Source organism: Cydia pomonella, chromosome 24 (genome assembly GCF_033807575.1).
Source record: "Cydia pomonella isolate Wapato2018A chromosome 24, ilCydPomo1, whole genome shotgun sequence".
Lineage (NCBI taxonomy): Eukaryota > Metazoa > Arthropoda > Insecta > Lepidoptera > Tortricidae > Cydia > Cydia pomonella.
The window spans coordinates 9,050,354-9,078,331 of NC_084726.1; the positions used below are offsets into that span (position 1 = coordinate 9,050,354).

Sequence of the window (27,978 nt, forward strand, 5' to 3'; positions counted from 1 at the left end):
ATGGTAATTTACTTTATAACTGCAATAAATTTCAAAATATTTGCCAGTAAATTTAAAATAAGGTTACCGATAAATTATATTATTTGGTCTCTGGAGCCGGGTATACTAAAGAAGGCAGTTAGCAACCTAAATAGGTAACTTGATAGGTTTCGTGAAGGAGGTGGTAAGAGTAGCGCTACCTCGTTTTTCACGCAAAATATGCACAATGGTTGTCGATTTGCGGAAAATGCCTAGTTAATTATGACGACCGGTTTGGCCTAATGGGTAGTGACCCTGCCTACGAAGCTGATGGTCCCGGGTTCAAATCCTGGTAATGTGTGACGAGCATGGATATTTGTTCCTGAGTCATGGGTGTTTTCTATGTATTTAAGTATTTATAAATATTTATATATTATATATATTGTTGCCTAAGTACCCTCAATACAAGCCTTATTGAGCTTACTGTGGGACTTAGTCAATTTGTGTAATAATGTCCTATAATATATATTTATTTAAACTAAGGAACTAACTCTGGTAGCCGACTCTAAGACAAAATCGTGAGATGATTTGTTATTTCCCTTGACATAACACTCACAGTGCATTTCACGCATACCACTAAGCGCGAGCAATCGTATCATATCAAAATCAAATTCATAAGAAGTTTGAAAAATTGAAATATCGCTCCTGTTCTGAGACAAAACGGTAAATATAGAACCTTGATGATACAGTGCCTTGAAGTAACAGTGCCCTAAACAATGGAAAATCATTGCCCCACACATTAATTGTTGATATTATACACGTGCAGTAAATATGTAATGAACACATACGTGGTAGCCTCGGAATCTGTGACATAAGCTGCAGGAAAGTAGCTTAAAATTTCTTAATTTAATTAAATTACTTAAAAATCGCGAAAAATTTAAATTTGCTGTATTTTTTTAACTATGGTATCTCAAGCTACATAAACTAGTCACAGGCATAGATATACCTTATCTTATTGTAAGTACAAAGTTTCAGAGCAATCTAGCGAGTCGTTTTAAAATGAGAGCGTACCTACGTTTGTATGGAGAACCGAGCTTGATGGGGACTAATTTGTAAGAAGATTTGTAAGAAATTGCTAAGGTTAAGAGAAGAATTTATTACCCATTACGTTTAAATACCGAATAACCACAGTTTTGTTTATCTGGTAGCGTAGGGTGACTTTATGAATGTTAGCAAATATTAGTTAAAAACTTACATCTAAACTTCGACGTCTTCCATTTATTCTAAAACGCGATCTTCTATGGGTGTTTTTAGTTTCCGTTGCTGGAAATGTATCATTTCTCAGTGTCTTGGCCATTACTGCATTCTGTAAAAATAAGAGGAAGTAAGGGCAAAACGGGTAGATGCTAGTGGCCTTCACATTGGGGCCTGTTTACACAATGATTAGTGTTTATTATAAATTCATATTTGCCACAAGTAACAAATTAAGAACTCGCAATAATAAATACGAATTCATTGTGTAAATAAGCCCCTATGTGAAGGTCAGCCATACTTACCTATATGCCACACTTATCCTAATGACCTTACTGAAATGGTCAGCCAATATATTTCGGTCAGAGAATGGTCAGCAAGGGTTATGATAAGTTAGACTTTTGCTGACCAACTGATTCTTCTGCTGACCAGTAAAATCATACCCAAAAATAAATTGTCAATAAAATAAACATATATATTTCCGTTATTGTTAAATATTGGGTACCTGTTTTATTATATATTTTTTTCTACGCTAGCCCTTTTCTTTGTCGATTAAATGACTGTCAATGAGATCGAAATGAACATCAACTTAATAAGAAGCGTATAAACGTCTATATGATCATAACAGCAGTGTTGTTAGGAATATTCATATAATCAATTATGCAACTGTTGTTTTTTTTTATTTTGTCTTCTAGGCAATGGTGTGGTGGTAATTGATTTTTAGATTTTTAGAAAAAATATTGGGTGCAACAGTTTCATTAGGTCTTAAAATTCAAAGGCGGAAGTTACAGAACGCAACGAAGAACCCTTATTATGTGCCTGTTACATAAAATACTATAATTTAAAATTTTAATTAATTGATTGGCCATAGTGATTGTTCAGAAAATAACGAGAAAGTTGCATTTTATCCACATTTGGCCCAATCAGATGCAAATTTTGACTTGTTTCCTTATGTTAGCTGGTAGGATTGACTTTTAAATGATTTAGAATGAAGTTTTGAAGACATACCTTAATTTTTAGCAAAAAATAATTGAAAAACAGTCACGGACTTTAATACCTGAACCATTTAGGGTTTACTTCAGATTGGACATTTAATACCGTTATTATTTTATATTGGACATTTCATACCGTTAATATAGATAAACAAATTAGCTTGAATTCTAAATGGCTGAACAATTAATGTCCGTGTATATACTCTATACTTACCTCCATTCTTTGTATTGCCATTTCCATCATTTGAGTGCCTGATATCTATAAAACAAGTACGGGTTAGTAATTGTATTTTTTTTTTTTGTTGAATAGAATATCAATATAATGCCAGTAGCACATCGCCGCGAAATTCAAATAGCGAAACCGCTGAGGTTCCGCTACCGTTTATCCGCTATAAGACGAGCGAAACATTAGCGAAACTGCTTGTTCTAATGCGTTGAATTGAGTATCAATCTATCCCTTTCCCCCAGCATATCGGCGAGCTGCTCTGACGCCGCTCACATCTCCGCGTTCGATTCGCTATGTTGTTTAGTTTCGCGTGTGTTTCGTTATCGATTTGTGGCTGTCGACAGTTTCTTTATAGCGAAACAGTTAAATATAATAAACATAATCGGACAGACAGACGGACATGACGAATCTATAAGGGTTCCGTTTTTTGCCATTTGGCTATGGAACCCTAAAAATGGATGTTGAATATACGGAAAAACTTATCCAAGAGGTCAGAATCTGGCCTATTATATATTTACTTAATGTTAATGACCACAATAATATGTCTTCTTCTTCTGACTCCGAAAGCGATGACATTTGGCTTCAGTTGCTATACCAACACCCTGAGGGCCTACCACGAACCACGTTCGACGTGTTGCCTCTCTGTCGCACTTGTAAATTTGTACGTAAGTGTGACAGGAAGGCAACCTGTCGAACGTGGTTCACGGTAGGCCCTCAGCGTAGGTTCCCTACTCAATTCGCGGCATATCGTATCGTTTCGCCGCGAAATTAATGTTGCGGTTTCGCGCTGCTGTTTTCGTGGCGGAGGTGTGCTAATGGCATAAAATACAACATACCATTCGCTGTTGTTGTAAATCAAACCTTGGTTTTTGTGTTGTAAATTGTTGGTTAATATTTTCCTGAAAATCGAAAATGTATATTATCATAATAGTTGCAACACAATAAAATGCAAGTCCCTCCAGATCTTTTCAAGTGCTCTGCGGGTTAGGTTTTTCCGTTGTCTTATGAGGCGACATATTGATATACTGTTTTGAATCTTTGGTGATAGTTGAAAATTTGTTTGCCCTTATCTTTTGACCTAAGTATTTGTTTTTAAGGAATTGCTTAAAAAGCAATAGGGTTGTTTCCAATTTTTTGAAACGCTTGTATTACATTCTATATTAAAAGTTGCCCTAAAATTCAACTTTTATACTAAAAACGGCTTTAAATATGTTAAATTAACAAAATATATTTTGACAGATGCTTTCGCGCCCAAAACGCTCTTTGAAAATTGTGTGACGTCACAGTTTACGGTTTGACACATAACTACATACATACGTAGAAGATACGAACTGTCAACTGACATTTGTCATTTGTTGTTAATCGCCTAACTGTCAACAGTGTCAATCCGAGAGTTGTGACGTCATCAGAATCTTCAATGATGTTTCGAGCTTGGTCACGTGACGTGTGCCAAAAGATATTTTAAATTCAATATTTACAAAAACATGCTCATTACAGGTCCCCTAAAAGTAGTTTAACATGTTCTTATAATCCAAAAGAATTTATTGGGATACAATTCTCCCCTTAGATTTGTAGATGGAAACAAGTGAAACAACCCTATTCAACAACTGCTAGGTAATGTTATTGTAGGGATTTCAAATTGTTTGTAATATTGATACAGATACACCGAATGGGGACCGTGCGCGTTGGAGGGTCTGCCATCTTGTGGCCCGAATCGGAAACATAAAAATGTACAGTAGGGTTCAAAAGTGCATGGAAAAATTCATTCATAATCTATCCATGGAATTTTGCAGCTCACTGTACATTGGCACTTCACACCAAAGCAAGTGCTGCCATCTTCCGTGCTCGTACGTTTTCTTGTACATAGAAGGTTCTGCCATCTTGTGGGCTACATTAGAAGTATAAACTTCACATTTACACCTCGCGCCAAAAATCTGACGTCTCCTGTGCTGCCCCCTACAGCGTATGCACGCTCCCCATAATTCGGCCGAATATTCGTATTCAGCAAACTATTCAGCCCATCTCAAGTTTATATTAAAAAAAAAAAACCTACTACATTTTTTTTTATAAGTCCCAAGTGTGTTGTGACTTAGACAACGATCTATTATAATATATAAGTACTTATAAATACTTAAATACATAGAAAACACCCATGACTCAGGAACAAATATGCGTGCTCGCACGAATAAATGCCCTTACCAGGATTTGAACTCGGGATCGTCAGTTTTATAGGCAAGGTCACTACCCCCTAGGCTACTAATAGAATTTTAAAAGAAATACTAAAATATAAAAACTAATAGAATTTTTAAAAGAGGTTCTAACCTGTATCCCAAGATTAGTTCGCAGTACTTCAGGATTCCAATATGGTGAAAACTAAAAAAATACAATACCAGATTTCAGACAGCATGTTTATTTTGCATTTCGATTGAGAGGAAAATGGACGTCCGCTTTTCCATACAAATGTATTTCCCATTTTCCTCTCTGGATATTGACACAATGGAAAACGTTTTTACATAAATAGCTATGTCTCTTCGTTTGAGTTTTTTCGATTTTTTTTAATTATTATAAGAATTAGGAGCGAATAACAGATTCTATTTGCACACCTGCATGCAGGTTGAATACGATGGCCCTATTTAAAATTTTAAGATCTCTTATTGTACCGGGTTCATGTAAATAAATAATTTTAGATTTTTGATTGATTTTTGCAAATTTTTAAATGGTCCTAAGTCTTATAGTAATATTTAAAAATTAAACGAAGGGGCGTAAAAGTGATTGATATACATCAAACTAAATCAAAATAATTTTAATAATGTTTATATCCAGAGAAGAAAATTAGGACGATATTATATACGACGATACAAATATGGAAAGGCGATTTGCCCGGTCGTCTTTCAACTTAAGGCCAGAAACACCGGGACAGACGGAACAAATAATTATTAGGCTTCCTTTCGCCATCGCCCTACGCGAAAACATTTCCATCCTCACCACTTAGATGGTTGGCAGTTCTCAACTGTGCGTTTCTCCAGAAACTTTCTGCGTCGCACAGCTAAACTGTGGAATGACCTGTCGCCTGCGGTATTTCCGAACAGATACGACCTTCAAGCCTTCAAGAAAAGAGCTCACTCCCATCTTAAATGCCGGCAACGCACTTGCAACCCCTCTGGTGTTGCAGGTGTCCATGGGCGGCGGTAATCGCTTACCATCAGGTGATCCGACTGCTCGTTTGCCTCTTGTATCATAAAAAAAATCCTCATACTTTTTTATCTCGCCCCATGCAAAATTAATTGTGTTTACTTACCCCACATATTAAATTAATTAATATCATAAGCAGGGTCACTATCGACTAGGCTAGACCGGTTGTCGAAACCATATGAACTTATACCTTATTTAATAAAATAATACCAACCCCAGAACTAGGTTGCTCCGGTATTTTTGGCTGAGACTGAAAACAAGTTGTTAAATTATAATCATCTTAGCGTATCCCAAAAATACAATAATGATTCATTCAAATAAAAAATAAAAATAATAAATAAATTAGAAATATTGGGGGACTTACACAAATCAACCTAGCCCCAAACAAGCAAAGCTTGTATTATGGGTACTAGGGGACGATATACATACTTGTATAGATAAAATACTTATATACATAGAAAACATCCATGACTCAGGAACAAATATCTGTGTTCATCACACAAATAAATGCCCTTACCGGGATACGAACACGGGACCATTGGCTTCATAGGCAGGGTCACTACCCTCTAGGTCAGACCGGTCGTCAAAAATCCTCAGATATCAACAGGAGTGAAAACTACTGATGCATAAGTAGGTACATCATTAGCTTAGTATAGTTCGTGTCTTTTATACTACGTCGGTGGCAAACAAGCATACGGCCTGCCTGATGGTAAGCAGTCTCCGTAGCCTATGTACACCTGCAACTCCAGAGGAGTTACATGCGCGTTGCCGACCCTAACCCCACCCCCCTCGTTGAGCTCTGGCAACCTTACTCACCGGCAGGAACACAACACTATGAGTAGGGTCAAGTGTTATTTGGCTGCGGTTTTCTGTAAGGTGGAGGTACTTCCCCAGTTGGGCTCTGCTCTAGATCTGGAATGTCATCTGCTGTGCTGTGCCCTACCACACAAGGCGGGATGACATTCACATTGCCCATACCTCTCTTTTGGACGTAGTTTAAGGACATACCCGGGTCCAACAGGGTGTCATTCAGGATGACGCACAGATTTGTCAAATCTAACCTTTAATAACATGACATTACGAATTAGCACGCGTCTTTGTGAATGACACTATATATACTTATTATTTCTTAAGGAGCTCGAATCAGATTTAAGAACTTGTTATGGTTTTGAACTGGTTTGACGACCAGGAAGATCGCTCATGCTGATTGGAGCATGCGAAATGAAAGAAAAGTCGTATCTGAGATGCACGTCAATCACCAAGACGATAGCGATAGTCAAGGTCTTATCAAAACTTGTTCAAAACAATAACAAATAGTTAAATCACATTCGACCTCCAGTAGTGAAAATATATCGAATTAGATTTTTTCGAAGAATTAGTTCTCTGCAGGCTGGAAATCGTTTTAATACCTTCATTAGGTCCTAAAATGCATGTAATTCGAGTTAGTGCAATCCCACGAGGAGTGCATACATTTTTGCTCTTTTTCAGTTTTTTGCTTGTACGAGTAGATCGAAGACGGTAAGTACGAGTACGTCAGACGAAAAATTTGTTCGAATAATGATACATTTTTTATCAGAGGATCCGAAAGGTACCTTAAAATGAATGTATAGTCAAAGTTGTAAAAAATGTCCGCCATTTTGAATTTCTTTATTTTTGATATGATCATGTTAGAAATATCGTAGATAGATCTTATTGGGATAACAGCGGAATCGTAATAAACGTAAATTTTGAAATGTCGTTTAGTTATCGATTTTTTAAAGATCCAAGATCTTAAACCTGTCTTAATCATTCTTCGAATCGGGCCGTTTGCTAATAGGTATTGATCCGTAGTATAACTTAAGGTACAAAATTTCTCAAGGTACCCTTTCCTCTTGTTCCCTCATGTCACGGGCGTGCTGTATCTTCACTTGTCTGACCCATTCCTAAACATAGACAAAAATTTTATGTAATTGTCAAATATTTACACATTGTTTACATAAATCAGCATCGAGTCAAAAAAAAAATTATCTTAAAGTTCTAAGTATCCGGACGAGAACTTACGTTTAAATCATTTTTCAGAAGTTGCTTCTGAAATTAAAATATCCATTAACTAATATATGTTACATATGAAAGAAAAGCCTTTAAGAGATTGTATGCACTTGAGAAAATTCGGGAACAACAGATTTATTGAATACTTATAATCATTAATTGCAGGTTATATTTGCAGGTTCTAGAACCCATGGAGTCGCAAACAATTTTTTTTTCAAAGTTAAAGTAAATATTACATGTATATTTATATGTTAAAATTACGTAAATGCTAGTAAACAAGATAAACGTGTGGGGTATGGGGTAGGAGAGTTGTTTTTGGAACATAATTTTTTTTTTCTTTTGCCATCGTAAAGAATGGGTTTAAATAAGTATGTTTTGTTAGATACAGTTTTTTCTCCGATTAATATTTAATAAGATATTGGGGTTCTTCAGTATATCTTGGGGTTCTTTAGTAAATATTGCACGGAGATAGAAGTGAACATAACATGTTCACTCTTATTTAAACACATTCTTTACGATGGTAAAGATTAAGAAAGACGAAAAAAATTTTTGCATCAAAAATTTTCTTCCCCAAAACCGACCCCCTACCCCATACCCTAACCGTTTATTTAGTTTTCCAGCATTAACTCAATTTTTACATATAAATGTAATATTTACTCTGCATTTGAAACGAATAATTTTTTGCGACTCCTTAGATTCTAGAGCTACGGTATGCTACCAAACGTCCTAACAGCGCGGCTTACGTGGGCGATGACTCGCGAATGCGACGCGGCGTGGCGCGGCGCGACGCGGCGTGGCGCGGCGCGGCGCGGCGGCCCAACGGCATTCGGAGATCGCCCACGTAGGACACTTCCATAGGTATCAAAGGATTGAATTCACCCGCGCCGCGCCGTTTCGCGTTCGCGAGTTATTCGCTCAGGTAAGACACTGCCTAAGCCTTCAGATTAGGTAATAATATATTAAATTTGACAATATTTTACAATACTTTGTATAATACGTACATGGTAATCGTCTTTAGGACTATCGGCGTATTTTTGCTGCAAGTCAATAAAGTTATTTTTACAAGATTTTATTTAACTTGCCCTGTTAGTACAGTAAGTTGGTAGTTAGTGAAGGTCAAATCTTAGAAGCTGAATTTGACCCACTTCCCGATTTCCCATTGAGCTGAAACATTTCATACATACACGGTGTGACATGAGGAAACCGAAAATTTTTAACAGTGTATTCCTGATCACATTTAGAAACTAAAATGTCATATAAACTTTTCTCTATTTCGCCTAGTTTCAGAGTTAATACCAATTAAAGAAAAACTTCTTATTGTAACTTAGTGGAAATCTCCTTATTGATAGATGTCAAAAAGTGACAAGTAACCTTTGCAAATACTAGGTTTTACAGAAAAAAATCGTAAAAATTCATTTTCTTAAATACATTCGAAATACCTTCCATGGGTGAAAAAAATAATGATATAAGACTTACCCGTAAAAATGTGCTTTCTCTCCGAAATTCACCCCACTAAAGAATAATAAAAATAAATAATAAATAAGCCATTTATTCACACTACCTAAATTTGGTTAACGTTTCTATGTTTACATTTATTTCTTTTGCTTAGTGGTGAACCCCTCTTTGGGTGAAGGCCTCCTCCAACTCAATCCATTTGCTTCTGTTCAAAGCTATTTCCATCTATTGCTTTCCCACAGCGTGGGTTAGGTCGTCAGCCCAAGGTTGCTGCGGCCGGCCAGCCCGCCGCTCCCCTGGTGGTCCTGTCCATTTGGTTGTTTCAATGGTCCACCTTTTGTCAGTATAGCGTATGTGGCCAGCCCAGCGCCATTTTTGGGATAGAGCTTGTGTGAGAGCGGCAACTACTCTGGTCTTTTGCCCAATTTTTGTACTGTTTATTTTTTGTATCTTCCTTATTTTTAGAATGCTACACTAAAAGAATACCCAACATAAATTACTATCTCAGGGAATCGTGATAGAAAACGCCAATCAAAACAATAATAGTAGTTTATACAATCGTGTTATAATAGGGATATTTTCAATCGAGTACCGTGTTCAGACAACGAAGCTTGCTGAGTTGCCTAAGTAAGGTACGAGATTGAAAAGCTTGATTATATCACTATTGTATACAATACTTTTTCTACGAGTCATTTAAAATAATACTTTTACTATAAAACTGAATAATTTATGAAAATTGGTAAGTATCGCATTAGACAAAAATGTAGTACAAAAGACATAAATGCGCGACTATTGTCATCCGTTTAACTCTTTTCTATGGAAAGTGCGGCGGCACATGATTGGTCACTTTATTTACAGTTGACTACAGCGTATCGAAATAAATATTATAGTTGAGTTAGGAGCTCATACATGAAAAGTACGCAATTATAATTTGACCTTGACATTTTCTATGGGAGAGTAATTTTTTTTCGCTACTATGGGATTGGTCCCATAGTAAAACTTGCTCAATATGACCAATATATTCACCCTGTAAATTATTGCAGGTGACTAAATAAACATCCTGTATGAGGAAATAGTCACTTGTTGTGACTTTTTCAATTCGGTGCCTCTAGTGTAATTTTAGTCGATAGCGAAACGTGACGTACGCGTTTGCGTTAAGTCTCATTTTGTATAGGTTTTTGAACAGCGCGCCAAGCCGGACGTTTTGGAAAGTCAAAAATGTCATACAAAATGACACTTAACGTAAACGCGTACGTAACGTTTCGCTGTCGAAAATATTTACACTAGGGGTACAGTACCCCTAGTGTAAATAAATTCGATTTCGAAACGTGACGTACGCGTTTGCGTTTAGTCTAATTTTGTATTGGATTTAGAAAGAGCGCGCCAAGCGGGACGTTTTGGAAAGTCAAAATCCTATACAAAATGAGACTTAACGCAAACGCGTTCGTCACGTTATGATGTCGATCAAATTTACACTAGGGGTACAGTTTTAAATATTTATTGCCATAAGAATATAATACATGTTCACTGAAATGAGAACATACAGACAGATTTCTCTATTATTGTAAATACATTGGTAGCAACAAGCGACATCTTTTCGTTTGGTGTTTGTCGATGTCCAATTGTCATCTTGACATCTTGATAGACCCGCAGGTGCCAAAAGTTGTGTCCAAAATATTGAAATATAAAATAATTACCTTATCCAGTTCATTTAATGTCGAATACTGAAACAATCAACAAGTTATTATGCCATGTAATTACTATCATTTTTGAAGTAACAAATAAAAGCCATTTCTGACTTGCCTATCAAGCCAATTCGAACGTAAACTCATAGCTGAATGACATCTAACTGATATCATTCAGTTAAAGTGCATTTCGCTCATACTTGGCATGATGTATGTGGGATTTTGATAGGCCTCTTAATAAAAACCAAAAAAAAAACACTTGACTTGCTTTATTTTAATAGCAATAATTAATTTTAAATAATATTTTAACACCTTAACGCACGTTCACTCGCTCACCATTCAAATCTTTCTGCCCGTCCCTTTCGCACCTCCTTTCATCCTTCTCTCTCCCTTACGTTCCGTTTCACGCTATCCTCTTACGTTCCATTCCGACATGTATGTAGATATATCTATTAGTTTTATTAGGTATTACATTAGTTCGTTTTAAACATTCATAAGTTACTACTTAGTGCATTGTAACATGACTATGTTAACGGCACCAATCATGGGGCATTTAAGAGAAAACTTGGTGTAACACGTGCATAATTTCTACCGCTCTATGCATTAAAAGTTGAATGTCCTATTCGTCCTTCATGTTTTCGATGTATTTAATTATAGATACTGCAATTGGTTTCAATATTATTAAGAAAACTATATGTATTTACTCATGGGATGTACAGTGCAATTAATTTTAAAACTAACTGGCGTTGAAACTCTAGGTCCATGGGGTCCCAGCGCGCACAAGTCAAAGTCAAAGTCAAAGTCAAAATATTCTTTATTCAAATAGGCCTAGCAACAAGCACTTTTAAATCGTCAAATTTTACAAATATCATCTTAATCTAAATATCAGAGCAATTTATTGATGCAGTTATTATTGTTCTAAAAAAAACATTGAACTATTATAGATATGGTAAACTTAATAACAAGAATTTCACAAAAAGATCGTCAAACATCAAAATTGTATAAAAATACTAGTCTAGAACCTTTCTAGAATAAAATCTAAATGTCAAAAAATACGGTATATATATATACATTGAATTATCAATTTCATCATTAATAACATAACAATAAATAATTCATTCTTTACAATCACACTTAATCCCACGGTGTTTCATCATTCATGTAGTCTTGTGTGCTATAATAGGTTTTAGAGATAAGCTTACGTTTTACATAATTTTTAAATTTACTAACAGACAATTCAGTTATAATATTAGGAAGTTTATTGTAAAATCTTACACAATTACCCATGAATGATTTCTTAATTTTATGGAGCCTAGTGAAGGGCACTGCGAGCTTATGCTTATTTCTAGTATTAATATTATGTATTTCACAGTTTTTCTTAAAACTGGCAACGTTTTTATGTACATACAGAATATTCTCATAAATATATTGACAGTGCACTGTCATTATGTTAATGTCCTTAAACTTATCTCTAAGTGTGTCTCTATGGTACATTTTATATATTGCACGAATAGCCCTCTTCTGCAGAACAAAAATGGTATTTATCTCTGAAGCACTACCCCATAGTAAAATACCATATGACATAATGCTATGAAAGTAACTAAAGTAAACTAATCGAGCTGTTTTCACGTCTGTTAACTGACGGATCTTGCTCACTGCAAAAGCTGCAGAACTCAGTCTATTCGAGAGATTAGCAATATGGGGACCCCATTGTAGTTTAGAATCTAAAGTTATACCAAGAAAAACTGTGCTATCTACTAGTTCCAATTCCTCATCCTTGACAATGACACCTGTTTGCTCATTCCTTATGTGACTTGTAACAAACTTAATGCACTTAGTCTTTTTCTCATTTAACAATAAATTATTAACATTAAACCAATTTACTACTTTAGAAATAGCATTGTTTACATCACTGCAAGCTTGTTGCTGTCGTTTGACTTTGAAAATAAGTGAGGTATCGTCTGCAAACAATACTATATCATGGTGGGTCTTTACAAGGTAAGGCAGGTCATTAATGTAGATAAGGAACAGGAACGGCCCCAATATTGATCCCTGCGGTACACCCATAGAGACCAATGACCCCAGTGATCGCTGTCCACTCACATCAACCCTTTGTATTCTACCGTGTAAGTAAGACTTTATTAAATTCAGTGCCGAGCCTCTTACTCCATAATAGTGCAGTTTCCTGATCAATGTTTCATGACAGACGCAATCGAAGGCCTTAGATAAGTCACAGAAGATACCTAAAGCTTCCTGTGACTCCTCCCAGGCATCGAAGATCTGTTTAATTAGCTCAACACCAGCGTCGGTTGTTGAGCGACCCCGTGTAAAACCAAATTGTTTGTTGTGCATTAGATTATTAATGTTAAAATGTTTCAATAACTGACTCAAAACTATTTTTTCAAAAATTTTGCTGAATGTTGGTAACACTGATATCGGTCTAAAGTTAGTGGGGTCGGATGTGCTACCTGATTTAAATAAAGGAGTGACTTTACTATGTTTCATTAGATCAGGAAACTCACCGCAGTCAACACTGTTATTAAATATAACTACCAGGTCAGGCGCTACAACTTCTATTAAGGATTTGACAGTATGAACGGAGACTCCCCAAAGGTCACTAGTTTTTTTTACATTAATTGATTTAAACGCCTTTAATATATCTGAGGCACTCACATGTTCAAAATTAAGGTTTCTAGTACATTCTGGGACATTCTCTTCTAACAGTGTAACGGCAGAAGTTTTTTTGAGAAATCGCGAAACGTCTGGTTGACGTAACTGGTGACCGAAGAGCTGGCGGCTTCCTCGCACAACGTATCAGTATTGCGATACAACGAGGAAATGCCGCCAGCATCCTTGGTACAATGCCTCAAGGGCCTATTTTAGATATAAGCTAGTTATAGTAATCATCTGTATATATCCATTATGTATATTGTTATTGTCAATAAATAGAAAAAAAAACGAACAAAAATCAATAAAAAATAAAACGTAAGCATCGCAATGGTTTATAGTAAAATGCTGCCAGTTTTTTTTTTAATTTTTAGGACATTATTACATTTATTACACAAATTGACTAAGTCCCACAGTAAGCTCAATAAGGCTTGCGTTGAGGGTACTTAAATACATAGAAAACACCCATGACTCAGGAACAAATAACCATGCTCATCACACGAATAAATCCCCTTACCAGGATTTGAACCCGGGACCATCGCCTTCGTAGGCAGGGTCACAACCCACTAGGCCAGACCGATCGTCATAGTTTAAAAACTGATGATAAATATTTGTTTAACAGGATTTGTCTATACCATCCCATTACTGGTACCAGTCCCATTATACAGATGGTTGCTACATATAAATTGAGGAATGACTTTCACATTCATAAAACAAACAATATATATAGGTATCTATCCTAACCGAAGCCATTGTCTCATATTTCATATTACTTAATGTGAGCCACATTAAACGCCACTTAACACGGCTGGCACTAATGTTCAATTATGGCACTTAATCACCCCTCATGTTGCCTTTTTCGTTCGTATCGGACTTTCATTCTTAAGCTACGCAGTTAGCCGTTTATTATGAAACAGTGTCTATGTAAACTTTTCAGACCACTCTTCAGGGTGTAACCAGGATTTTGAAATGAGGAGCGTAAGGCATTTAATAAATCAAATGATTTTTTAACACATTAAGCTTTTAAATTCAATTCAATAATACTACATAATAATTGCTACATATATAATGAATGTTGTTATTAGCAATGAGCTTGTGATACATGTATAGGTTATGTTAGTTATAAGTTTGTAAAATCCACTATATTATGTTAAATAACTTTGTAAGTTACTTAAATTGTTTTGTATTTGCTACACCCTATTCAGGGTCCATGTGATACCGTAAGAAATGTGTAACTACTACCTAAAAATGTACCATGGAAGCAAGAAATAAATGAATACTGAATACTGAAATTTAAAATGCAAACCTATAAAACAAGAACCGCCATAACTCCAAATTAAAAAATAAATGAAAATGACCAATCTTACCAAATCACGGATATTATCGCCTTCCGGTTCCGGTGGAGTCAGTTTTGGCTGTAAAAAATATTTTTTTCTAATTTCCATATTCATACCCATGTGTATGCATTCGTACTGACAAGTGCAAAGTTAGCGTGGTCAGTGTTAAACTGGGTGATTCCAAAACAATTCCACGCAATGTGCGAGGACGCGTAGTTGAAACTGTAGGTCCATGGGGTCAGCGCGCACAAGTTTTTTGCAGAAATCGCGAAGCGTCTGGTTGACGTAACTGAGGACCTAACGCGAACCACGTTCGACGTGTTGCCTCTCTGTCGCACTTGTAAATTTGTACGTAAATGTGACAGGGAGGCAAAACGTCGAACGTGGTTCGCGGTAGGCCCTCTGGTGTCCGAAGAGCTGACGACTTCCTCGCACAACATATCAGCATTGCGATACGAGAAAATGCCGCCAGCATCCTTGGTACAAGCTCAAGGGCCTATTTTATAATCCTCTGTATTAAATGACTTGTCAAAGTCGGACTAGGCTAAGTTTTCATGCCCAGTGCTATGTCATATATAGAGCCAAAGAGAATTTGAAATTGAGGTGTATCAACTAATAAATGTTTTTTTCGTGTTTTTTTTACCAAGCCAGCTTATTTAAGTAGAAGTTTTTGTTTGAGTTGTGCCCTTACAAATATGTAGCAATGTATGTGTAGCAAAGTAATTTAATGCCAATTTCGAGTTGTTGCCTTATGTTGGCTGGTCTAATTTACTTTTCCATGATAAATATTTAATAACGTTCATTTGGATTTGATTTTGTTTGATGTTTAACAGTTAGTATTATCCTCGCGTTGGTGTGGTGAAAAAAAATGTGTTTCACTCATTGGCAAAATTTGTTTAACCCTCGCAACGCTCAAGATACCACTTTACGAACCCCTCACTACGCTTGTAGTTCAATTTCGGAATTTCTCGCTTGCTCGGGTATCAATATTAGCACGAGCGGTTAAACAACAACTTTGCCCCCTTGTAAAACAAGTATCTATAAGTACTCCAATTTGCCCCCTCTTAATAAAGTATGTATCATCTAGCATTACTTACAGGTCTATGGTGGCCGTTATTATAATAATCATCGTATTGGTGATCATCGCTCTTTACCCATGAAACCCAACTCTGAAAAAAAACAATAATATAAGATCTACTGGATAAGACTTGGGGGTGGAGGGAAATGACCGAACGAGATCTTATGGAACTTTCAGTAGGAGTAGCAGAGAAAACGCTATTATTATTTATCCTTGTCATAGTCTCACTTTTCATTTCTGCCTACTTCTAAAAAGTCTTAAGGTCCACGTCACAATGGTACGTCGGTAGACGTAGTAGGTCCCCTGAACGCACCTTATGATCATCTTCTTCCTCCTGCCCTTATCCCACGTTATGTGGGGTCGGCACAACATGTTCTTCTCTTCCATTCTCCTCTATCTTTCGTCACCTCAGCACTCACTCCTTTCTTTCTCATATCCTCTTTCACACAATCCATCCATCGTTTTTTGGGTCTACCATCCGCTCTCCGTCCATCAAGGAAGCGTCGTTTTAGACCCAGTAGTTCAACTCCGAACATTTTATAATCCTCGTTCGAAATTCAAAATCTCAGATGCGTCTTCTTGCCGGCGACGATCCGCTCGAGCGCGCTCCTTAGCAAACATGCATATACGTACAGTCACGTCTGAAATATCGATACGGACCAAGTGCCAAAAATATGTATACACTTCCTTATTATATGGGTCGTGTATACATATTTTTGGCACTTTGTCCATTTCGATATTTTCAGACGTGACTGTACCTGCTTAAATCTGTCGCGTCGTCACTTGTTTTTACCCCAGATCCGCTCATTTTTTTTTGTTCTAAGATGGACTACACGGTAGGTATAAATCGGTGTTCACTGGTAAAAGTAACCGAGAATGCAACGTGGAAAACTTTGTTAAATTTTCAATTAAGAGAAAAACAGGATAATACAGGATTTTAACCAAAATATAAACAATTTATCGATATAGGGAATTGAGTAGTAGGTATCAACAATATTCCTCACAGAGCGAAGAACTTCTTAGAGAAAAATGCTTTGAGGCTATTTTTGAACATGTTTCTACCCGAGTTTCGATTCACTGGGCAACCTATTGAAAAACGATCAAAGAATTGAGTAGGTACATTGAAACGAGGAAACACACAAACACTCACTAGTAAATAATTTTTAGCTCTCAATCGTTGTAAGGCTTTGGCTGTTTTTATACAGAGGGTCAGAGAGAAATAAAATCATAACAAGTCTTTGCCAAAATAGTACATTTCGATGCTAGTGCAGAAAATATGTCATTACTTCACGAGCACCGAGATATCTTGCCACGAACCGTAGGCGAGTGGCAAGACTCGGGATGAGTGAAGAATGACATTTCCGTACGTGTATTGAACGACGGTGTTTAATGCAGTTGCGAAAAAATAAGAAAAACAACAAGTATTTTTTTATTGCATGTTCTATAAGACAGAAACAATTGTAAATATAAAATATTATACTATTATTGTCTAAGTATCGTTATTTACGATTATTTGTGTATCGTATATTTAAATTGTATGAAAACAATATCGAATATTGCCTTTGGAAACTTAAAAGTTTCTTGCAGTAAGAAAAAACGCCTCTGCTTTGACAGGCGAGGCGTTTCGGCAGCTATTCAATATTTAAAAATAAACGTGTTATAATGATGAAGAGGTAAGTAATAAAATATGAAATATGCTTATATTTATTATTTTTACATTAACAGTAGGTTTTTATGTTGATTACGACTTTTAAAGGAAACTAACATTAACACTCATCAATAAGTAGCCATGAATTGGAACAAGTGGAAAAGTAAAAAGCACTAGTTCGCGAAATGCAACTTTTCGCACGCTAAACAGCTACGTAAAGTAGCACTTTTTGAGCAACTGTATTAACAATATGATTTTTGGTACAAACTTTTATCGCTAACTGTACTTTTTTACCACAATTTTAAAAACCCCAATCACAATTAGGTTGCGTTGTTTCGTCACAGAATTCCTATGGCCTCCTCCTGTCTCCATCATCAGATCAGCGTAATATTGCATTGTCACCCGTATCTATGCAAATTTTCAGCTCAATCGGAAATCGGGAATGTAAATTTTATCTTCCAAAATTTGACTCACACTAACTAACAAATCAACTAACATACATAGTAACAGGGCAAGTTAAATAAAAGCTTAAAATATATTAAAATTGTCAAAATTGCATGAAGCAATATACCAGAATATGCTCAATTTTTTTGATTTTTTTTCTGGAAAGTTTCATGAGAATTTTCTCATGAAAGTTCTACTTAGAAAGGTCCCGTTCTGATTAGGGATTGTTACTAAATATTGGCATCAACGGAAAGCTTACAAGGGCGCTCCTTCAACTAGGGATGGTCGACTGAGTATGGTAACCAGTGTCATAACAGGTCATGGACTATTTATCAAACATCTTTTTATAACAGGTGTCACAGACAGATGCCGAGGATGCATGGAGACAGAAGAAACAGCCTCTCACATGGTGCTGGAATACAGCGGAGTGGCTTCATACAGGGCTAAACATCTCGGATGCCCGAGAGACCTCCCCGAGGTCCTAATACTCAACATCAAAGGTTTGATAGGATTCCTCGAGGTACAATACAATACAATACAATTAAATACAATACAATTAAATACAATACAATACAATACTCCATGTTAATAACTGTTGACAACGGTTTCATTTAACATTTACGTCACTCATTGGCGTCTATTTCAAGTGTCATAGAAACCAAAACTGTAAAGATTATAACGCACTGTGATTAATATCTTGCTGTTTTAAGAACCGCAAGGAAAGTTTAAAAAGAATGAAATAATTAATCGCAGTGCGTTCTAAGCCTAAGAAGGTTTGGCAATAAACGTGCAGAAAAAACGCCGAGACCATTTCATGGGAACTTTGCAAAACGCCGAGACCATTTCATGGGAAGTTTGCAAACCGCTAAGACCATTTCATGGGAACTTCGCAAAACGCCGAGACTATTTCATGGGAACTTTGGATTTTTTGAAAATTCGATTTGACTGTTGAGCTATTTAGGGTTCAAGCTAATTTGTTTGTCAATAGTAACGGTATGATATGTCCAATGTAAATTAAACCCTAAATGGCTCAGCAATTAAAATCCGTGACTGTACCTAACTACTTAAATGTTAGTAGTTAGGTACCCATTAGTGATGTGAACTTCATAGTTTGAACATAATTCTGGATCGTAACCCTAACTTGTAAGGTAACAACACAAATCTCAGACCCTTGCTTTAACGAGGGTTCCCAAGTTACAATGTTGTTCGAGCAGTTAAGGTAGCTTGTGAATTTCTAATTGGGTAATAAAAATTATACGATAGCCTCTTGTGAAATTATACACTCGGGGCCGATTTAAACCGGGAAGTAACCCGTTTTTATTGCACTGTAGTGTACAATCATTTACAGAATTACCTGACGCGACAAACTTCTATACACAATAGTTAATAGTAAACGTCATAATCAAAACATAAAATAATGTATGGATCTTATAACGTGACATTTCCTTCGCATCTGGGATCCCAATTAGGGAATACAAATCGATTATAACCGTAACCGAAATAATCGGTTATATCCGATTATTTTGTCAATATTTCATTACCAATTATTAGAAAATCGAATAACTGGTTACGGTTATTTTCAGTTGTTTATTTATGACTATACTATACTATACTAAATACTATGAATGAATCTTCTAATGGGGATCAAGGGGGATCAGTCAGACGTAGGTAAATGCAATCTCGAACACACGAGATCTCGAAACTGCAAGATCTCGAGCGAATTTACGAGATTGAATCTCGTCGACACGAAGTCTCGATTTTTGCAATCTTGGTCGGGCCTCGGTAAATATATTCAAGATCTCGAACAATAGTGAAAGATTGCAGTGTGTGAATTACTGTGTAATATTTTTGAGCTTAGATTCATGTTGTTATTCAACCAGCGCTATTGTGTGCGACCGGTTGGCAGTCAATAAGAGCGCTGTCGTTGACTCTATGCGGACGAATGGGGCGGTAAGTCCGCGTTCAAGTACTTATATGATTTTGGCTCGTTTACCCTATTTTTTTGTAATTTGCGTGTTGTTTTATTTTATAAATATAACACCCAGTAGGTACCCTAAATAATACTGAATTCCTATATTGAATTCTGAGGAAATTTTGACCAAAATAACTCATACGTTTACTTTGTTTAATCTCGATCGCGTCGAGATTTATCTCGATCTCGAAAGCCTGGCGGTCGAGATCTCGAAACTCAAATCATAATCATCATCGGCCCGACATATAAGAAATCAATGGTAATTAGAAAATAGTATACGTTTTAAAATCGAAGGATAAAAAATGCAACTTAGTGTCATTTAATAATGATTTAAGTTTGAAGGTCATTTGTATTAGTATTAGGACCCTGGGATTCTAAAGGATAGAGATAGAAAAAAAAGGAAACTACGAGAGTGCAATGAAACTATAATGTATAATTAATAGAGAATGCCGTCTTGTAACAAATAATTAATCCGCGACTCGCAGACATAGACAACGTCAAAAACCTCTAAGTCCCAAGGGATGTTGACTTTTCACGCATTTTATTTATACTTTATTGCACATAATATATTAAGTACAAATGGTGGACATATGCCTCAAGGCATTCTCTACCAGTCAAACACTGGGTCAAAAACTGACGTTTGTTGAATTTTGTATAAAATTGCGTTCAGAGGCCGCCTGGGGGCTTACCCAAGTTGAAAATCGTTGTTACAAAACGCCAATTGACACTTAAATAATGTAAGAAAATAATCACGTGACTTTTTTTATACTACGTCGGTGGCAAACAAGCATACGGCTCGCCTGATGGTAAGCAGTCTCCGTAGCCTATGTACGCCTGCAACTCCAGATGAGTTTCATGCGCGTTGCCGACACTAAAACCCCTCCCACCCCTCGTTGAGCTCTGGCAACATTATTACTCATCGGCAGGAACACAACACTATGAGTAGGGTTTAGTGTTATTTGGCTGCTATTTTCTGTAAGGTGGAGGTACTTCCCCAGTCGGGCTCTGCTCTAGATCTGGAATGACATCCGCTGTGCTGTGCCCTACCACACAAAGCGAGATGACATTCACAATGCCCATACATCTCTTGTGGACGTCGTTTAAGGACGGACTCGGGTCCGACATTTCGTACCATCTGTCATCTCGATAAGTATAGCGGGTTATTAGCATTGATTGACTAGCACGTTATTTTTTCGCGGATTACCAAGGTAATATTTATTGCTTTCATTCTTAGGGACGTTGATTAATGGTAGTTTATGTGACTGCTACATAATAAAAGGCATTAAAATACACGAGTGTGGGTTTAAGAAACGATCGAAGTGAGTTTCTTAAAAAGATCACACGAGTGTTTTAATGCCTAATACTGTATATGTCGCTGGAATAGAGGCCTACCTAATAAGACGACAGCTACGATGGTGCGGTCACGTCTCCCGCATGTCCCAAGACCGAGTCGCGAAACGCATCTTCTACTGCGAACTGCAAGATGGAAAGCGCAAACGAGGCGGCCAATTCTTGCGGTTCAAAGATGTGTTGAAACGGCATATGAAGAAAGCTTATATAGAGCCAACGAAGTGGGAGAGTCTAGCCAGTGACCGTCCACGTTGGAGGCATATTGTGCAGACTCAGGTGCGTCAGTTTGAAGCCAGGCGGCTCACAGAACTCGACGCTAAGCGCGACGAGCTGAAGGCCAGACCACCTGCGGCCATACTTTACAATTATGTCGGAGGGGTGCTGACTTGCAACGAGTGTGGTCGTACATTTGCTGCAAAAATTGGCTATATCAGTCACCTGAGAGCGCACCAGCGACGCTCTCAGCGGTAGAACGCAGTCGCTGTGGTCGAAAACGGCTAGGAGATGATGATGATGTACAGTATATACACTATTTTATCTACACACATATTATAAACTTTCTATGAAATATTCACTAACCCAAATTACAGCCACCGTTGGCTGCCAGCAAATCGTGGCTCTCTTGGTGGAACTCGCCGATATGTGCTGGCGTCACCGAAATATTTTTATAACTTATTTTACACGAAACTTTTGCTATAGTTACCGTAAAAACAACAAAAGATATTCATTTTATACTTAAAACTAATTAAAAGATAAACTATACGTCAAATTGCGGTAAATGAAAACTTTTTTCACGCATGTAGTTTTTTTTTAATTCAGAGACAAACTAAAGTCGGGGGCCTATTTCCGTATCATTCGATACAAACTAACATGCGAGATATGTCAAAATCTTATGCAATGGACATTTCATTTCGAACAAAAAGGCATCTCGACTGATATTAGAATAGAGGTCAAATCGAATTGCTTTTTTTTTCGGAGATGTTCCAAATTTGAATGCATAACCAAATCGATTTTGATGTAGTTATGAAGCTATAACAACATTATCACAGATAAGAATTTTTTTGTAACAAAACAGTTTATCGTAATGTTGGCCATTATTAACGGATTTTGAAGGCATTATAGAGCGTTTATGATATGTGTGTAGATAAAAGTACTAATAATATGACACTATTCAAAAATTATTTAATTGACTTTCTTTACTTTTATGAAATTTTGTGTCGTCTATAAAGTCAAAACTTATGAACCGACTAGCCATCCACTCTTTTTAATTCAAGCCCATTTTTCAGACCGGTTTTGTAGTGATCGACTTATCGCGTAAAAACACCGTTAAACTGAAAAACCTCCTCATTTTGAAGTTCAATGTGTTGAGATATTTAAAATATTTACCATTTACATAAATAATTAAATATAAATGCAATTCATTACATGCAAATACTTTCAGTTTCACCGCACTTAAAAAGATACTTATGAACAATTCACGCCAAATAAAATAAAACCAGGAAATCTTTATCGGAATCTGAGAATCTCCTCTCACCACGAACAACATCATTTCAACCACTGAAAAGCTCATTTAACTGTGAACCTTAATTGTATGCAATAAATTCCAAATTTCAATGGTGGTCTGGTGATAAAATACAACGATTGGAAAAAATTGGATCAGATGTGTTGTAAAAGTACTCTCGAATGGCTCAATTTCAACACATGCCTGTCGGGGATTGTTAGATGCCAACGTCATTTGTGTCTGATAATTCTGATGTACATGGCAGGTTTAAGGGTTGTTTCAGGGGTTTTTCGAGAAATGCCAATTTGATTCTCATGGAATGACAAATGACACTTGAAGACTCCTTCGAAGCGTGAGAGATGGCGGGAAGTCGTTACGCAGGCAAATGATTTATGCGTGAATGGACTATAATGAAATATGGCGATGTATACATATGTCCACTGGAACAATTTCGTCGCTGTATAATTTTGACAAAGTATAAAAATGTCCACGTGTATATTAGACGAAATATAAATATGTTGCGACAATAGACTAAAATAAACATGATTGATAGATGATACAATACTATGATTGTAGACATTTTTATACTTCGATAATAGTCATTTTTATATTTCGGCTGGACTAGCCTTAAACGTTTTGATATAATTATTGTCTTTCTAATAATCGGACAAATTTATGTTTTAAAAATAGTCATTTTTATACATCGCCATGTTTCCTTATAGTCCATACACGCATGAATCAGGCAAATGAAAATGTGCCGAGATTCGAGTAACGAACGTGAATTGTTAAAAACACACATTTCTATAGCTATAGAAGGAGTATGGAGGATACAACTTGAAGTTTTTTTTTAATTGGCAAGGTACAATCTGCTGCAAAAATATGTATCGAGAGAATCGTCTCATAAAAATGGTACTACGCTCTTATTACACTGGAATAAGATGCTATGGGACATATTTTTGAATAAGATCTGTATCCCCATATTTTTACACTTGACTGTAGGAAGTGGCGATGACTGTCACAAATACACATAATCTTATGGAATGTCGTATATCAATGCTTTATTTTTAGTATTTATTTTTATTATTAGACGACCGGTTTGGCCTAGTGGGTAGTGACCCTACCTACGAAGCTGATGGTACCGGGTTCAAATCCTGGTAAGGGCATGTATTTGTGTGATGAGCATGGATATTTGTTCCTGAGTCATGGGTGTTTTATATGTATTTAAGTATTTATAAATATTTATATATTATATTTATCGTTGTCCAAGTACCCTCAACACAAGCCTTATTGAGCTTACTGTGGGACTTAGTCAATTTGTGTAATAATGTCCTATAATATTTATTTATTATTTATTTAATGCTAGCGGCAGCCGTTCGAACTAATTTTACAATTTTACCCCATAAGATTTAAAGTAGAAAATCCCACAAAATGAGGGCAGCACCAGTCGTTCACCTACCAAATAACAAGTTGTCACGAAGTACAAGAATCTAGTAATTTGTAATAGTTAACTTATATTGCAACATTTTTAATGAAATAGTCAGTTATTTTGCCCGCGGATGGCTCATTTATTTTTATTCGAAGTTTCACCAGTCGTGCAGTCGTTGTGAACTTGTAAATGGGTAATGGGGTATACTATGGCGGTGCGATGTGAAATCGCACTCGTTTTATGGAAACCGGATACAAATGGGTACTTGACACCCAAGAGGTGTCATGTAAACTTTTTATAGGGAGTGTATTGACTGCTTGGTAAGACAATACGGTGCATCAAATTAACGCCCCCATTCGAACTTTAAGATAGGTACGTGGAATAGGTATTAGTTCATTCATTCCTTTAAAATTATGGCTTTAGTCCAGTGGAACTATTTCGCCAGTGTCAAGGTATTAGGTGCTTTAAATACAATTGTACGGTTAGTAGAAGACAGTGTACGGTGATTATATTATGTCTTGTAAAGCGATAGCTGGACTTTACAAGTAGCACGTGGACTACCGGTCGTTGACTCCAAAATGGTATTTAAACGCGTTTCAAGATTAACTCTCCATTCACTACACACTACAACTCTAGTTTACTGTATAATAAGCTAACGATATTACACTTTAAACAATATGAATGAGCAAAAAACAAAGGAATTAATCACGAGATTTGTTTGAAGAATGAGAAATATACAAATTAGAACCACTTCATAATTTGGCAAAGCTTATGCTTACTGTTGCTATAATAGAAAGTCCTTCTTTCTAAGTCACCCCAGAGGTGGCAATTGGGAGAGCTAAATAGAGCAGGGCGTCTCCCAAATACCTAGTTTTTTTGTGATTAATAATTAATTTTTAGAGTCAAACCAAGATAAGTCGGCAGTAATTTTGATAGCCCAGAAGGTGCACGGGTTTCTATAAAATTATGACGTTTACTTGACACTTGTACCGTCTGAGCTATGCACTGCCAACTATACTGACTCTATTGTTATTTTAATTTTTTATTCGTTCTTTTATTTTTATCTTTATTTTTTAGTAATTAACACAGCTTTTAAGTAAATACTATGAATCAAAAATCTGAATTAAACGGTTTCTATTTTATTTGTTTAAGGACGATGATATTAACAATATTATACTATGTCGTTATTTACTTAGGACATTTTATAAACTGCCCGCAAAATTGAAGCTAAGTAGGGACTTAGGTAATTGCAAAATAAATACTAGAATTCAGAGTTATAAGCACTGTGCGTATTTGTAAAAGGAAAAAGGGACTTCCAAATAAGCAAAGCAAGCTACGAAATTAATTAACTCAGGAAGGACGAGGTTATTGCTTGGGTCAACATCCTTCTTGACGGGTTATTCCCGGCTTCCACCAAGTGTTTGCTACAGAGCGGATACGCCAAACGAAAGAAAGATTCTAAATTCAATTTTTTTTCTGCATGGATTGCATGGGCTCTTTTACAAGTCAATACCAGTGGGGAGACACTAGAGTCCTGTGCTAACCACCGTTCAAATATTAGCCCGTATTAGATTTACACACTGTATAATATGTTGGCATAACGTTGTGGCAACGGCTAGAAATTCTTTCTCACCTGTAACATCTTCGTGGTAACTTCTGGAAATACCTTCTTGTGTACGCAGACTGATTCCATAATCCTTTCCACGTGGCTACGACCGTAAAGTTCGGTCGTGAAATTTTAAATGTCTTACCCATAAGCCGTACTAGCGTTTATGTGAAGAATAGGATAATTAAAAGGTTGGTTAGACATCGGCCATACAGAGCAATTAGGTTCACGTCTTCAGCTTAATTTTCGGAATGAATTACATATACTATTAACTAACACAAACGGGACTTAATCGCGTGTTAAGTTTTAAAATTTACCTCCGACGTTTCGAGAACGGCGTTGTCCCCGTGGTCTCTGAGAAGACTGGCTAAAGTTGACATCAACATCTTCTAGCCGCGCGTGTTTTTCGAACTACCCGCAATTGGTCTTGTTTATTTACTTAAACATTTTGCGCACTAGGGAAGTTACTCTGTCGACACACAACACTAACGATATTCGATTTATCGACTGTTGATATTCGTTCTCACTTACATATACTAATGACTGGATTCTATGTGGATGAGATCGCCAATCCCTCGTCCCGATTGAAATACCAATGTTTTTTTATTTGTGCGCAAAATGTTCAAGTCAATAAACAAGACCAAGTGCGGGCAGTTCGAAAAACTCGCGCGGCTAGAAGATGTTGATGTCAACTTTAGCCAGTCTTCTCCGAGACCACGGGGACAACACGCACACAACAGTTTTTTGCATAAATCGCGAAGCGTCTGGTTGACGTAACTGGTAACCGAACAGCTGGCGGCTTCCTCGCACAGTATCAGCATTGCGATACAACAACGAAATGCCGCCAGCATCCTTGGTGCAAATTAATAGGAATATATGTAAATAATATGTACAATTTTAGAATAGATTAGTATGTAGCCCTATGTGGAACTATGTTGCTGTGCCCTAACAGGGCGTCACATGAACAGCCTTATATTTAAGAACACCTGTACCTGCTATGTGATATGCAATAAATGATTTCAATTTCAATTTCAATTTCAATTTCAATTTCAATTTCAATTTCAATTTCAAATGTCTCAAGGTCCTATTTAAGATTTAAGCCAGTTATTAATTTAGTTTAGTATTTTTACAGTTACTGTAATACCACTGTATATATCTATTATGTAGATAAATGTATTAAATTGCTGATTTAATTATCCAATATAAAGTTTATTTTTGAAGTAAAGTTTGGTGGAAATCGGCCCAGCATTTTTAAGATTATCGGCATTTTTCCGTTTTGTGAGCATTATCGCGTTATTTTACACGATATACATAAATAATAATAATAATTCCGCCTATATACGTCCCACTGCTGGGCACAGGCCTCCTCTCATGCGCGAGAGGGCTTGGGCTGTAGTCCCCACGCTGGCCCAATTCGGGTTGGGAACTTCACATACACCTTTGAATTTCTTCGCGGATGTATGCAGGTTTCCTCACGATGTTTTCCTGCACCGAAAAGCTAGTGGTGAATTTCAAATGATATTCCGTACATAAGTTCCGAAAAACTCATTGGTAGGAGCCAGGATTTGAACCCGCGACCTCCGGATTGAAAGTCGGACGTCAAGCCCACTAGGCCACCACCGCTTCACGATAATATACATAACATACCTAATACTTTAAAAAAAATACCTTTAAATATGGATGTTCTGGCGGCTCCACAAACGGCGCACTTTTCGCGAAGTCCGAATTTAGAGGAAAATTCTTGAACGGTTGACATTCCCCCAAAATAAAGATAAAAACAGCGGCCTTGAGTAAATACATGGGGCATACTGGGACCGGAGATAACCGAGTTAGTTGAGGTAATTGCTTATTTGCGAATAGATAAGACTGTAATAGAATGATTCGATTTTATGGGCGTGTTGGATACGCTTTAAGTCGATGACTTATAATCAGGGATGTCACGAATGTCGCATTTTTCACATTCGCGAATTTGAATGCGTTCGAGTCCGAATGCAAATACGAATGTTAGGGAAAATGTAGCTATTATAATCATTTCTAATTCGAAAAAAATCTAATAGTACATAAGACATAAGTCACCTTAGAACGGGATGTTATAAAGTGTTGAAAAACGCTGTCTACTGGTCAAAATGCATTACTTGAAAACAGATTGCGTGCACTGCCCA

At 36.6% G+C, this 27,978-nt stretch overlaps 1 protein-coding gene and 1 long non-coding RNA gene across 3 annotated transcripts in view; one reads left to right on the top strand and one right to left on the bottom strand.

Moving 5' to 3' along the window:
• The window catches only part of LOC133531183 (uncharacterized), a 111,075-nt gene that overhangs the window by 57,813 nt on the left and 25,284 nt on the right, over window positions 1-27,978 (top strand). The window lies entirely within an intron of this gene.
• On the bottom strand, window positions 339-27,961 carry LOC133531121 (uncharacterized). 2 transcript variants are annotated; one of them, XM_061869237.1, is made up of 13 exons: window positions 27,485-27,961; window positions 15,889-15,960; window positions 14,822-14,869; window positions 10,800-10,826; window positions 9,124-9,159; window positions 8,649-8,684; window positions 7,660-7,686; window positions 7,482-7,541; window positions 5,834-5,869; window positions 4,750-4,800; window positions 3,264-3,326; window positions 2,416-2,460; window positions 339-1,324 (listed from the first exon to the last, which is right to left on the bottom strand). In XM_061869237.1, the coding sequence occupies exons 1-13, from the start codon at window positions 27,614-27,616 to the stop codon at window positions 1,202-1,204; spliced, it is 756 nt and encodes a 251-aa protein (XP_061725221.1). In that variant the 5' UTR covers window positions 27,617-27,961; the 3' UTR covers window positions 339-1,201. The 2 variants fall into 2 exon arrangements, with proteins under 2 accessions (XP_061725221.1, XP_061725222.1); XM_061869238.1 differs by lacking the exon at window positions 5,834-5,869.